The sequence below is a fragment of the Aphis gossypii genome, chromosome 3, assembly GCF_020184175.1.
Source record: "Aphis gossypii isolate Hap1 chromosome 3, ASM2018417v2, whole genome shotgun sequence".
Lineage (NCBI taxonomy): Eukaryota > Metazoa > Arthropoda > Insecta > Hemiptera > Aphididae > Aphis > Aphis gossypii.
Window position 1 is genome coordinate 7810039 of NC_065532.1, and position 14440 is coordinate 7824478.

The following is a 14440-nucleotide window of genomic DNA, read 5'->3' on the forward strand; positions in this document are numbered from 1 at the left end:
AATCGAGATAACATAGTAAACATGGTATTATCATGTCATATTGTATAACTTAGGTTATACGATAGTTTCATTTTCAATTTCATAGTTTGTTATATTTAGTTTATGAGTTCATTACTTACTTTTCGTTTTCTTTGACCGTCTGGTCAACATTTGAAATCTACGTTTTATCCAGTTTGTGTTCTACAATCAGTACAATCTATAAATTCGCCGGCTAATCACCATTCGCCGCTGCCCGTTGATAAATTTATAATATTAAATCTAATATAGTAACATTATTATTGTTTGTAGTTGTTATTTGATTTTTTTTTTTTAAATTTAAAATGGTTTTTACAACGGCAATGATGATGGTGAGAAGTAGAGGCCCCGACGAGTTCTGGAGAAAAAGGAAAATTTTCAAAATCGCTGCTGTAAATAATGTTTAATCCTATTATTTGTGTCAATGAACCCTATTTAAATGTCTTTATGAATAATCATCATTCACAAGTCCCAGTCGGGTTTAGTGATTAATGAAATATATATTTTTCTATCCTAAGTTGTATTATAATATTTTACACATAATATTATGTTTTTAGCATTTTTCTGGCCGTCGAAGAAATTGCTATTCTATTGCTATTAAGGCAGTTCACCGTGCTCTTCAATTTGCAACAATTGGGCGGACAGTGCGAAAAAGTGATATGATTGATGTAAGCTACTAAACTACAAGTATAGTTTATCTATAACCGTAGTCTAAGATATTTAAACATTACACAATTATAATATTACATTATCACCCTTATTATTAACCCCTCTTCACACACTGATTTTAAAAAGTTATTAATTTTTCGAAAATACCATTTTTTGACCAATCAAGAATATCCAAATTAAGATTTAATCATATCCCAACTAATAACAAAAATTTGAAGTATGCTGTATGCCATTAAAGCATTACAGCCATGATTACCTTTAATTTTACACCATTAACGATTGATCCATATTCTGTAAAAATGGTGCAATTTAAAAGCCATCAGAATCAATCTTACATTATAAAAAATAATAAATAATATAAATATTTAAATTAACTTATTTTTTAAAACCACAAACAGTAATTCATAAAATCATTAAAATTTAATAATTTTTACTTAATTATACACCTAATACTTGTAGATACAATAACAATATTATAATTTAATTGAAGTGAACCCAGTTTTTATTTTACCTAAGTGTTTGAAAATGTAAAAATGAATTAATTAAATGACCCATGGGCCATGACTCAAGTACCTACAATGTTGATTTATAATGTAATATCGTGTTTTATAATTCCTAGTTAACAACTCTTAATATATAGATTTATAGATTAAATTACACTATATATACACAACAACATTGCAATTTGCAATCATTTATCGTTCATTATTTTAGTTTGGAATTGACTCATAAGTAGTGTATTGTGGCATAAGGAGTTTTAAAATAAGTATCTACTCGTTTCCTGTCAGTATGTGCCACTAGTGAGTAAAATCCAAATAAAAAAAATAAAAAACCCTCAGTAAATTAAATTATTGTTTGTGTTAATTAAATTGTAAATCCTAGGAATTTTTATTGGTTTATTAATTATATTTCAAACCATTGTGTATACATTGTGATTGAATAAAAATTAATTAATTAGTCTCAACTAAGTTATGAATATGTAAACATGATTTGAACTTATATTATTTTTCATGTTAACTGGAAATAGCCTAGTTGTTACTTAATACTTTACTAGTTAAGTTATTAAGTTAACTAAAAATCTAATTAACTAGGTAATACATTTGGTAATAAAAATTAATTTTTAGTTATGATAACCTATGAAATACTAATTTTGGCTACTAAATTCTGTGTGTAGGCACTATATTGCACTGTATTTGTTAAACCTATGTATTAAAAATTTAGAATTCATATATGAAAAAAGCTCTGTTCAAGCACAGTTTATATTATTATTTATTACAAATTTGATAATTAGTAAATTTATGGTACTGGTCTAGTTGACCCCCCACACTCAGTGTTAATTGAAGCCTGCCACTTATATCTCTCATGTTTTTATGTTATAAAATGTATATACTACAGAGTTTTGGCCACCTGCTTAATTTTTTTTTATTTTTTTTATTATTTTTATTATCTGTATATTATAATATTTATTCATATAATTTTTTTACGATTTATTTTTTCATATTATTTATCCATTTTTATTTTGATTAGCTGAATTTTTATGTATTATCATAAATGTATAATGTATTGTTATTCTTACATTTTTATAAAAATAATTGATGATTGATTATAACATCGAAAATATCAGCGATGTAATTGGTGGCCGTCAGCTAAACCTGAGTGGCTGGGGGATTACCTTCTTGGTGTGGGTCAACAAAACCAGTATCAAATTTGTTCTACTAGGTTTTAACTTTAAACTGTAGTAAGAATCTGATACGCAAATTTATAAAATTAACATAATAACTAAATTAAAAGTGATAATTTAATTTTCATTAATGCTGTTATCTTATGTACTTTATGATACCAATGTTTAAGGTAAGAGTAAAAATGCAAATTAATGGTATAGTGTCTTTTTATTTAAATGAAATATGTCTTAAATTAAAACAACAGTACAAAACTTTTGATATTTGTATGTAAAATAAAATTAGCCCAATTTATTTAAAAAAATACTTTTAATTCTAAAATACTGAAGTATGGATTTATTCCATTAAATCATAATGTTTTTAATCTTATAAAAAAAAAGAAATATGTAGTTTTAAGTTGTATTAAAAAAGTATATAACAACCAAACTCAAATAGAATAATTGCAGTTATTATTATTACACCTGGTGCCAAGTGATTTTCTCAATTAATGGCTCGATTTCGCTAAATTAATTAGCAAATTAACTATAAAAGCATTCTTGTCATAAATTAAGATTATAACGAAGATTATAAGATATCTGTGGCACTGTTTGTAAAAAGTTATTGGGGTAGGAAATTGATAAAAAAAATACTTTAAGAAACAAATAGAAAAAACACACCATGAAAAATGGAAGAGTAGTAGTTGTTATCCTTCATTACCCTTTATTGGCACAACTGTAAGGTATTATAAATAGGAAAACTCTATTTCATCTCTATTTGTATATAATTGGTATTTGGTAGTTTTACTTAAATTAATTAAAGTAAAAATATGGTTAGTTAATTCAATGAGACTTTTCAGCAAATAAATTAGTTAAACTAAATTAGTAAATAATGTTTTACAAAAATATTCCTCAATCAGATACTATCAGTAAAAATTAATAATAATAAGCAATATTTCCATACTGGTATTATTTACTTACATTTTAAAATAAATTAAAAAATAATAATATATTGAAAAGTTAACTAAGTTGGTGTTTATACAAATATATTGAAAGTTAAAATAGTAATATAATTTTCCATTAATCTTAACTTTTATTATGTTACGAGTAAAATTTTGTTTGTAGATGTTTTAAAGTTCTAATCCAAATTTATAAACAAAATAATTTAGCTTCTTCGTCGTTACATGATGATATCAAAAATAAATAAATAATGCAATTGTTTGTAATTTTTAATTATTATTATTATATTATTTTTGTTGTTGTAGATAATTAATATACTATTAATTTAATATAATTTTTTTTTATTGGGTTTTACACCTTTTCTATAATATTAAACTCACGATTTTATGATAATGTTTTGTAGTATGTATTTTTGATTTGACTATTATTTACACATTTGTTAAAACTTAAACGTTATCATGGGTTTGTCTATAAGTTTGTTTTATGAATTTATGATTTGTTAGAAAAGTAATAGTATAATAAGTATAATAATTAATATTATATTATATTATACTAGCAAAATATTTATATTATCTAACTAGTTAACTTTAGTAAGTATATTGAACAATGTTCAGAAAGTTTTTAAGCTATTATGTAAATATTTCATGATTTATATTTAAAAATAAATTGTTGTACTAATCAAATAACTATCCATAACAATATTTAAACTGATTAACATTTTTTGAATAAGTATAGGTTTTATAATAGTTCTTAATATTAATTTGCTGCGAAAACGTATTATACCATCTATATAGATGGTATAATATTTAAAACTTATTAAAATTAAGATGTATTAATATTTTAGTATTATATTTTTTTTCGATTTAATATTTTAGTTATGGAACACTCGAATTAGAGCAGGCTGTGAAGAACATGGAATAGAAATAAATAATTTCAAGGATAGTTTATCAAGATGTGATATTCAGTTGAATAAGAAAGTTTTAGCTGACTTAGCTATTTGGGAACCTAATTCATTTAAAGTAAGTATACCTTATTTATTTTTCATATTATAATTTGTACTAACTACTTAGGTACCTATTATAGTTAGTTTTTTATATTTAAATACTTGAATTATGCAAATTAATATTTTTTTTTTTTTTTTTTTAGGCACTTTCTGATTTAGCAAAGTCTGTATCAATTGATTATAACTTACCAGGTACTGAAAAATACGACAAGCCAACAAATGTAGTCACTAGAGGTTTATTGAAAAAATAATTTTGTTTTATATTGTGTTTTTTAAATGAATCATTAAACCGTAAGAAATTTTGTAGAAACATAAATAAATGTTATTTGTAAAAACTAACTTATTTCTTTTAATCAATTATTATCTTAATTGTTAATCGAACATTAAATTATTAAAATCTAGATAATAGATTGTGGTAGTATAATAGCCTTTGACATGTACAGGGTGCACCTTCTTTTTCTTGTGGTATAAAAACTGAGATCAGAACTACAATAGTTTTACTATAAGCATCCTTCAAAATGTTTTTGGTAAAGAGTAAAGACCTAAATATCTTAGTTCTTATCTGTTATTTCCAAATAAAATCAACATTTTTATTAGAATATATGATACAAACATGAGCCAAAACCATTTAGTATCATTAAATTTTCCATTTACCTACTTAATAATAAACTGTTTATAATGATGGTTAAAATAGGTGTTTGTCATTTTGTTTTTATATTATTTTATTGTAGTTATAAATGTTATAATACATGCAAGTGGAAGTGTATACTGTACTTGGATCTGGCTTGGGTGGATGTAATTGACCAAAACAAGTATAAACCTTTATAAAAGATATACCAAATGATTTATTGGGATTATTTGATGATTTTTTTTAATCAATGAAAAGAAGTAAAACAAAATGTGAAATAATTCCAATAGAAATCATTTGAAGTAAGTTTTTTATAGAAAATGTAATTTTAAATCCTCACATTTTTATGATAATGTTTTGTAATAAATACTTTTTGATTTAACTATTGTTTACACATTAGTAAAAACAAAAATGTTATTGTTTTGTCTATAAGTTTATTTTATGAATTTATGATTTGACAGAAAAGTAAAAAGAAAATAATAAGTATAATAATTATTAATTAGTATTTTATTATACTAGAAAAATATTTATAATAACTAACAAGTTAACTTTAGTAAGTATATTATTAAACAATTTAGATCTTCTTAAAAATGATTAATCTGGTTTATTGTGTTATACCCTTTAAAAAAATTTCCTCAAATAATTTCAATGATTATATAAATTTCATAGATTTTAAAATAGAGATGAAATATTTTTTATAATGTATTTCAATGTATTATCTAGTGAAAGTGAAATCATTAGTTTTTGGGGGGCTAAGCTCCCCCCCAGTAACCCTTATTTGCACCTATGGCTACCACTTCCAGATGAATTGTTTAAATCGATACCTATGCATATGAATATGGGGATGTATACCTACATTTTGCAGTGTTTTAGAACTCTGACATCGTAGGTACTCGAACACGGAACAGACGGTAAATCAATTACCACTTATGCGATTGTGAACAGACTCGCCGACTGTTTGGGTACCGAATAGGTTCAAGTAACGCAAGAATGGATGACTTCAGACTTATCTTATAGTGGCTCAATCAGTCAACCAGAAATAATCCTAAACATTCTTTGAATTAATATTACAAAACTCGGACACGTTGGCAGTGATTTATTTGTTAATACATCTCCATATCCATTACATTGCTTTGGTATTAACTATCAAATACCAACTGATCCACACAGCAGAGAGACTTCCGCGGCTTTTAATTGTTATATTCTATCTAAATATATGTATTATCCGTTATTTTGTACCTCCTTCTCAAGTATTGATGACAACTACATACACGGTCTTTATTTCAGGGAGAAAAATGTCGTACATTGCTGCGTAAATTAAACATGTGATGCGATACGAGAAATGATATATCGGCTGATTGTGAGTAATTTTGTACCTACATCAAGGTGGATAATAAAATTGTGTGGGATTGCCTTTTCGTATGTCAATAGTCAATTAATGTGTACCGATAATAAATCGTAATTTATTTTATTACATAATGTATTGTATGTCAACGTACCAATCGATTTTAGGGACCTTATCGCAGTACCTATTGTATTTAGGAATCGTAGGTATTTTTTAAAACGCGCTGTACAACTGTCGGTCGGTTTCATTTGTTTTACTGGTCGAGGGTCTACCAGGTCGTTCATTATCCTTAACTGATGTTCTACCTTCCTTAAAACGTTTAAACCACTTAAAATACATGTTGTTAGAGATAGGACATCATCTTCAAAAGCTTGCTGTAAAAGTTTAAAATAGTTTCACTAGAACTTTTCCCTAATTTAAAACAAAATTGTACGCACACACGCTGTTCTTCGATTCTTTCCATTACGAAATTCGCCACACGACTGAAACATGTTTTTGTATAAATGCCATAAAATAAAAATAAATAATGGTACCTATCGATTTAAACTAACGATCAAATCCTCGTTAGAAGTTACTTTATCGAATGATATTATCGGGGTTTTGTTATCTTAATAATTGATATAAATATTATTAACACAGTCCGGGTATTTTTTGATCAAACCTCGTACATAGTCTACGCGTGCGTTTACGACTACGTTAAACTGTTTGTTTAATTTTTTATTGATTTGGTTGTAGTTTTGTGATTTTTGGTTCATAATAAGTTTAACAGTCAACTACCATTATATTAAAACGCGAAAGTAATCCTATTCTAGATATTTTTGGAAAAAAAATGAGACTGATATACGTGAGCAAGTATATAGACAAACAAATTGAAGAGCAATAAATTGAGCTTAAAACGAAATTTTTATTTCCTTTCGTTTCTTACTCCTATTGCATACTCTCTTGAAAATTGATCACACCTTTTAACCTTTTTGTTAATTTTTCGCAATTAATTGTCAAAATATAGGTATACGTAAGACGTAACGGTTACATAGATAATGAAATAGTAAATTACTCAACGAAAACATTTATTTAATATAACTTATGGTATTAAACATTTAATAAACGAACCAATGAAATACTTTGGCGACCATGTGTATAGAAAACATTATTTTAACAACAATCAGCTAATATAATTAGTATATTTTTGTTTTGTGCATCAGAAGCGTACAGTTTAATGTTTATTATAATATAACAGACAATTTTTTTTTGACTGTTTGCCTGTTATATTATAATTAACTACACCTCTGATGCACAAAACAAAAATATACTAATTATATTAGCTGATTATTGTTAAAGCAATGTATTTTATGCACATGGTCGCCAAACTATTTCATTGGTTTATTTTTAAAAAAATTAAATTAAATATTTAACAACGCGAAAAGCTTATATTATAGTTTGTAAACTATGCGCCACAACAAAACATGCGCCTGAAAAATCTTTTTATGCGCTTACATAGTGATCGGCGTTACAGTTTTTCCTTTCCAACGACTAAACTATCACTTTTAACTCCGAGTTCTTCTGCACACACGCTTCTTCGGTCGCTACTACTGAAGAATGTGGTGACTTTGTTGCGAATTCATAATTTCCGAATATCATGTTTGGCAAGGATTGGTTGACAACTTAATCTGGTTGTTTAGATTTTTTTATATATAAAAATGTGAACTTACCTACATTATATTAATAGTATGTCTGTCTGGTTGCATAATAGGTTGTACTCTCTCATCATTGAATTTTTCAATTATGTTTAGAAATGTGTACGATTTGTATTAATCCCGTTTAAAATAATTTTAATTAAATCATTTGTAAGTCGAATTATTACAATCCGATTGATTTTAATTGTTTTATTTTATAATGCAATTTAAATAAATTTTTTTAGAAATAAATGAAATATTTTATTTTAGATTTAATGTTGACACATAGACATAATATTGTTATGTCGTGGTAAACTATATTACTATAATCATACTAGTTGGTGCACCAACACATGTGGTTGATCACAGCTGTATCTACTGAAAGTAATATAAGTAATAATCATTGGAAGAAAATAGGTACTTAAATTTTATTGGGACAAAATAAGCTTCGTATATAGTCTGTATATAGATGTAATAATAAATTGTTTTTTTTTTTTTTTTTTTTACTGTCGTTTGAGACCGTTCAACACCGAGGTGTGAAGTTAAATAAATTAATACTCTCAACTTCTCAATCTCAAGGTTTTTTTAAAAGATAAATAGGTATTCATTTTATTATATTCTAGTACGAAGTATTAAGTTAACTTCAACGAATATACTTTAACGTATTAAAATACATTTAATATGAAATCGTACCTAAGAAAATCGAAACCGTATTGAAATATTAATCCCTAGATAAATTTAGAGTAGGTACATACATGTTGCACTAAGGCACTTATAGCAAATAAATTGCATGCAATATTTTGACGCTTATGTTAAAAATATAAATTATCTGATAAACATCGAAATAAAAAATATTTTTGTGAACCTTCCACATGTTTAACTAGCGGAACACAACTAACGGTGAAACACATATTATTAACAGTGTATAGGGAAAAACAAATATTATAATATATGACCAATTAAATAAAACCCTCTGGATTTCAATGGAAACAGATATGAAAGTCACAGATTTATAATATACGTATATATACGTAATCTAAATGACTAATAAAAATGACTGAACAAAAATGTAAATACAATTTTAATTATAGTTTATAACAACAGCAGTTGAAAGTTGAAAAGATCAAATTAAAACAATATATTACATTGAAAATTCTATATTTTTGATAAAAGATACCCAATTTGAAAGACATTTTTAACTGTTTTTTTTTCGAGTCGCGCTAGTCACGGAGGAAGATTTTAAGACGTATATTATAGTTTTAGCAGCAAAAATATTTGTAGCAAGTAAATTTACCATTTCGTGTGTTCAGAATCAGCTGGTGAACATTGCAATACTGCATGATATAATCTTACACACGAACGAATCTGGAATTAGCAGAAAGTTAGTGCAACTCGTGCGTGAATTTATTATTTTATTACAAGCAGACAAACTCGGAATTGTATATCAAACGTTGATTTCAATTTTTTTGATTTAACTTAAAACCGTTTTGAAAATGTGTTCACGTGTCTATAATTAACCTAGATGCTTAACACGGTCTATATAATTTTTTTAAAAACTTACCATAATGGTAAACACTAAATACATATGTTATGACATAATTTTTTATTTAAGAAACATTTAAAGTATTTTTAATAAATTTAATTTAAAATAGTTTTGTGATCTTTTTATGATTTAATTATAAAAAGTATTGGTTTATCTTTTTATGTTCAATACATTTTTTTTTTGCTATATCTAACATTGACCGTATCCTGCTGTTTGAAGTTGTATGACGTAGTTATAAGTACTTTATTTTTAAGTATTAATCGTTTTAATTTAATTATAATGTATTAAATAAAAATATATTATAACATAAAACACTTGTCTCTAACTTACACAATTAGGTACTTAAATATTACGTATCTCCATTAGTACAATTTATTGTACCACAATTGTGGTTTTGGTTTTGACTTATCATACCAAGTTCAAAAGTTTTAATATCTTTATTAATTCTTTTCTATGATTAAAATTTGCTATTTTTATTTTTTGGCGATCCTCATTTTCTGCATTTTTAAGCTCTAGTCGTTTAGATTATTGTGGTAAATGATAACTGATTCACTGATGTATTTAATTTTCGTGACTGTTTACTTTACTGATATTTTAATATTTATTCTAATTTCAAATATTAAAATTCGTTGTGAAATCTATAGCTATAATAAAAATAAATAATCAAAGTTTATTTTATCATGACTGAAACAATATTTTTATAACCAGAGTGAGGGGGGGGTGTTATATATCAATTATTTTGAAAACGAATAATATTATTTTAAAGTGTACGTATTTTATTCACGAAGACTAATAATAATAATATCGTTTATTACGAAAATAAATTTCAATTAAGAGTACCTACACATTAAAATATACAAGGCAGTTACATCATAAATAGGTATTTCAAAAGGTGTAAATCAAGGTACATGTACATTGTAGAATGTACGTACATCATATATTATAATGAACACACACACAAAAAAAAAAAATTAGTGAATATACGTAGAATTATCTTTAAGTGAAGATTGAAATAAATCTTTATTTTTTATAGTGTTTTCTAAATACATTAAATTATTAAATGAGGAGCATAACATAATATATTTAGACGGTATTTTCGGTAGAAAGAAGAGTCGTTTGTGTATAGATTTATGAGAGTTTATTTTGAAATTTAATCGTTCAATTAGTCCAATCTATAATATTGTTAAATGATTTGTAAAGAAATTGTATGTTTAATTGTGTAAGTCTTTTTTTTTAGGGTAATATATAAAAAAAGTTTATTTATAATATAACAGTAATCAAAATGAGGATCTGTATAAATTTTACATTGGAAACTAAAAAATCTTAAAAAATTATTATGGACTTAGAGAGAGGTTTTGGTTTTGAATGTTTTATGTACCCGAAATAATTGAAGCATATTCTAGTTATGGACGAATAATAGATGACGTGTAAAGATATTTTGATGTGAACGGATCATTAAAAGTGGAGTAATTGCGTTTACATACTATTTGAGTAGAGAGATTTTTTTTTATTAAATTTATAATACATGAATTTTGAATAAAAGATTCAAAGATTATTCTAAGATATTTTACTTGGGTGAAACAAAACAATTTTTTTCGAAGTCAGTATATATGGCATCAATTTATCGATTATTAGAAAAGGTGTTTAAAACGAATTTTTCGAAGCTTAATAAATTAATGATTGACAATAGTCGTAGTTTTGTTAGAGTGAAAACTATATTGTTGCGGATAAACATTTTTTTGAAAAGCAGAGCGAGTTTAAAGTTAATGATGTTAGAGAATAATAATTTGGGAATGATAAACATTAAAAATAATATATATATATATACAGAACAGTAATTTGAAGTTAGTGATATATTATATATATAAAATCGAGTTAATAAATGTACACGTACAAATAGATAGAAAGGAGACATTACCTAATGAGTCATTAAAAAAAAAAACGTAAAAACGTAATAGGAGAAAAAAGAGCAAATTCCGAGCATGCAGAAATGTAGAAGAAAGGCTATCAAGGCCAAACCCATTATATATCTTGAATTATCTAATCGTTAAAAATATAATTTGTGTTTAACTTCACAATAGTTAGATATAATCCTGCAGAGATTAAATATTTTGAGGACAAACACGAAATGCAAAATACCTAACGACTGAAAATGTTGTTATGGTCTCACCGACTGTTTCATGATCAAGAGGTAGAGATTTCATCTGATGATAACACATTTTTTTTTTTTTATAAAAGACCAAAATGACTATTTTTTGAATGCTGTGAAATTTTTGGATGTTGTGTATTTTTGTAAATACAGATTAAAGGTAATTTATTTTGTTGAATTATTAAATATAATTTCCAATTTTCCATTACTTTATAATAATATTATGTGTTATTAAATATTTATAAATGAAAATATATAAAGTACTAGGTACTAGGTGATATGACAATATAATACATAAAATTTACTAAAATACAATGAAAGTTGATGAATTCAAAAATGAAGTTATTATTGAAAATTTAACAGAGCTAAAGCATAGTTATAATTATATATTTCATTTTTCCGATTTTTTTTTTAATTTTAATCATTAAATAGTTACCAAACAGTATAGATGAAATTATAAATTTTATCTTATTTTTAATTTAGCTCGAATTAAAACTTTTATATTTTCGATTATTTTATTCTCGGTAAAACGGAGTTAATAAAATAATCTGATTAACTTTACCTGTGATTTTTTTGTATTATAAAGCGATTGAACCTTTTTTTCACATTTTATTAACAATTATTGTTACATCCAAAAACATATATTTTCAACACAAGTATTTGAGAGATGTTGATACTTTTTATGTTACATAAATTGAGATAATTATATTTTGTTTATCTAATTTCAAACAATTCAAATGCTCCTTCTATAATTTCAATGGATTTATTTTGATTGAAGTTTTAATATAGGTACTTATTTGATCAACTATAGGGAATTACATTCAAATGGCAAAGTTTGTCATAAATGTATTTATTGTTATATTATTATGGTTAAAACCAGTACAACTACTAAATAATTAAAACAACTTGTCCAATTATAAATAAAACTTTCTAAGTATTCACTGTTGTATGAGTTTTAACAATTATAAAACAGTTTTTATTGTAATATACATAATAAAGTATATAATAACATTTTTATAGTTATATTAATTAATTGTTTCATACAACTAAAAATCACACAATGAAGCTTATTGATTTTAAAATTAATGTAGTTATAGTGTCAGCAAAATATTAGTTTGTTTGACATGTAATTTATGATTAGTGGAGCTTAAAAATAAAATATTCTAATACATAGAATTTTTTTTTGACAAGGGAATTTAATTATTTATCATTATAATTTTATTTAAAAGCTGAATAAATTCAAAAAATGGGTATTGAGAAATCTTTTTGTTTTGCTAACCTTAACAGTATCGGATATTAGTTCAAATATTGTTAATATGATTTTTAAAAAATAGTAAATCGTCACATTTTAAGAATGACTCAGTAAAGATGAACTTATTTGAAAGTACACCTTCTTTTCAGATTCTTAAGTTCTTTTTGTGTCTTTTCTTTACGTTTAGTAGAGGAATTACATATCAAAAATACTTGGTATACCAACTATAGAACTAATTTACAACTGACAGTTAAGTTGAAAAGTGAAAACTCTCTCTCCATTACCAGAAAAAAAATCTAGTTTATTAAATTTAAGAACAAAGTTATTTATTTGATGGCTGAAGTGTAATAATTAACGTATTTATTATCTACTTGTCTCGTATACCTATTATGCTTTTCTATAGAATTTTTTACTATTGAATTTGATTTTATTTTTTCAAATACTCAATGAGAAATTAGTAGGTTAATAACTTCATATGGCAATTCAGATTTATCTTATAACATATAGTTAATAATTTATTTATAATTTATTTATCAAATATTGTCGGATAATCTCCAATTTACGATAAATTAGAGCTTACTGTTATAAATAATAACTAGGGGAAAACAGTAAATTACTTCACATACTGTGGACAAAGTATTATCCCGATCAAATAATAGTATATAGTATTCTCGTGCTTCGATCACTAGTGTGTATTATAATATAATATATCTACCTACCGATTTGTAATTATATTTGTAAATTCACGTAGACGCATTTAATATAAGACCGTGTACAATTTATTCATAACCAAGAAGTATAATTTTTGGAGTGGACGTTTTATCTGATGCGAAACAATACATTTTATTTTACAAAAATCTTATGTTTTTAAAAAAAATTTTGACAAACAATTTTTTTTTTATTTCGTTAGTCGAAGCAGAATATATATATGAAAGAGAAGATTTGGCAAAATACTTTGATAAAATTGGTGGTTTCTAAATATAATATGATATATTTAAAAAATTATTATTATTGTTTTATACATAATAATATAAGAATTTAAGTTTGGTATAATAGAGCACCATAGATATATTGCAGATTATTATTTGAAATTTATCTTATCTGAACTTTTTAAATCGTCAAAAAATTTGTTTGTTCAATATTTTATATATATTTTATGAACAGATATCGACCTTTTAAAAATATACAGTTTTAGACTATGAAGTTAAAAATTATGGATGTTATTATAAGTAGGTCTTCACGGATTTGAAAAAGTATAATTATTAGGCTTTTTTCTATCAATCACAAAAAATCACAAAATAACCGTCCAAGGTAATGAGTGTTCTAATCTAAAATCACTCTTTACTATTATAATATAAATGACTATGAGCTCGTGCAACCGTCCGCGAGTTATTCATATAATTATAATACAACGGTGTGCCTACGCGGAGTACCTACTATGCAGTTATGACGTGTACAGTTTGACACGTTCCGAATGGTTTATTAAAACTAAAATAACTGTTTTTTTTTTCTCCTGAAATGATAGTAATTAGGACAAGTATTTAATTCC

At 25.0% G+C, this 14440-nt stretch overlaps 1 protein-coding gene across 1 annotated transcript; it reads left to right on the forward strand.

The window, feature by feature from the left end:
- Positions 1 to 25: 25 nt before the first annotated feature.
- Positions 26 to 4640, forward strand: LOC114133117 (39S ribosomal protein L20, mitochondrial). Its single transcript, XM_027998739.2, has 4 exons — positions 26 to 407; positions 573 to 683; positions 4174 to 4317; positions 4445 to 4640. Exons 1-4 carry the CDS (start codon positions 321 to 323, stop codon positions 4550 to 4552), a joined length of 450 nt encoding a protein of 149 aa, XP_027854540.1. The 5' UTR covers positions 26 to 320; the 3' UTR covers positions 4553 to 4640.
- The last annotated feature ends 9800 nt before the right edge of the window (positions 4641 to 14440 follow it).

Coding starts and splice junctions, on each gene's coding strand:
- LOC114133117 (XM_027998739.2), top strand. CDS start 321: ATGGTTTTTACAACGGCAATGATGATGGTGAGAAGTAGAGGCCCCGAC. Junction 684..4,173: donor GAAAAAGTGATATGATTGAT/GTAAGCTACTAA, acceptor TTAATATTTTAG/TTATGGAACACTCGAATTAG. Junction 4,318..4,444: donor GGGAACCTAATTCATTTAAA/GTAAGTATACCT, acceptor TTTTTTTTTTAG/GCACTTTCTGATTTAGCAAA.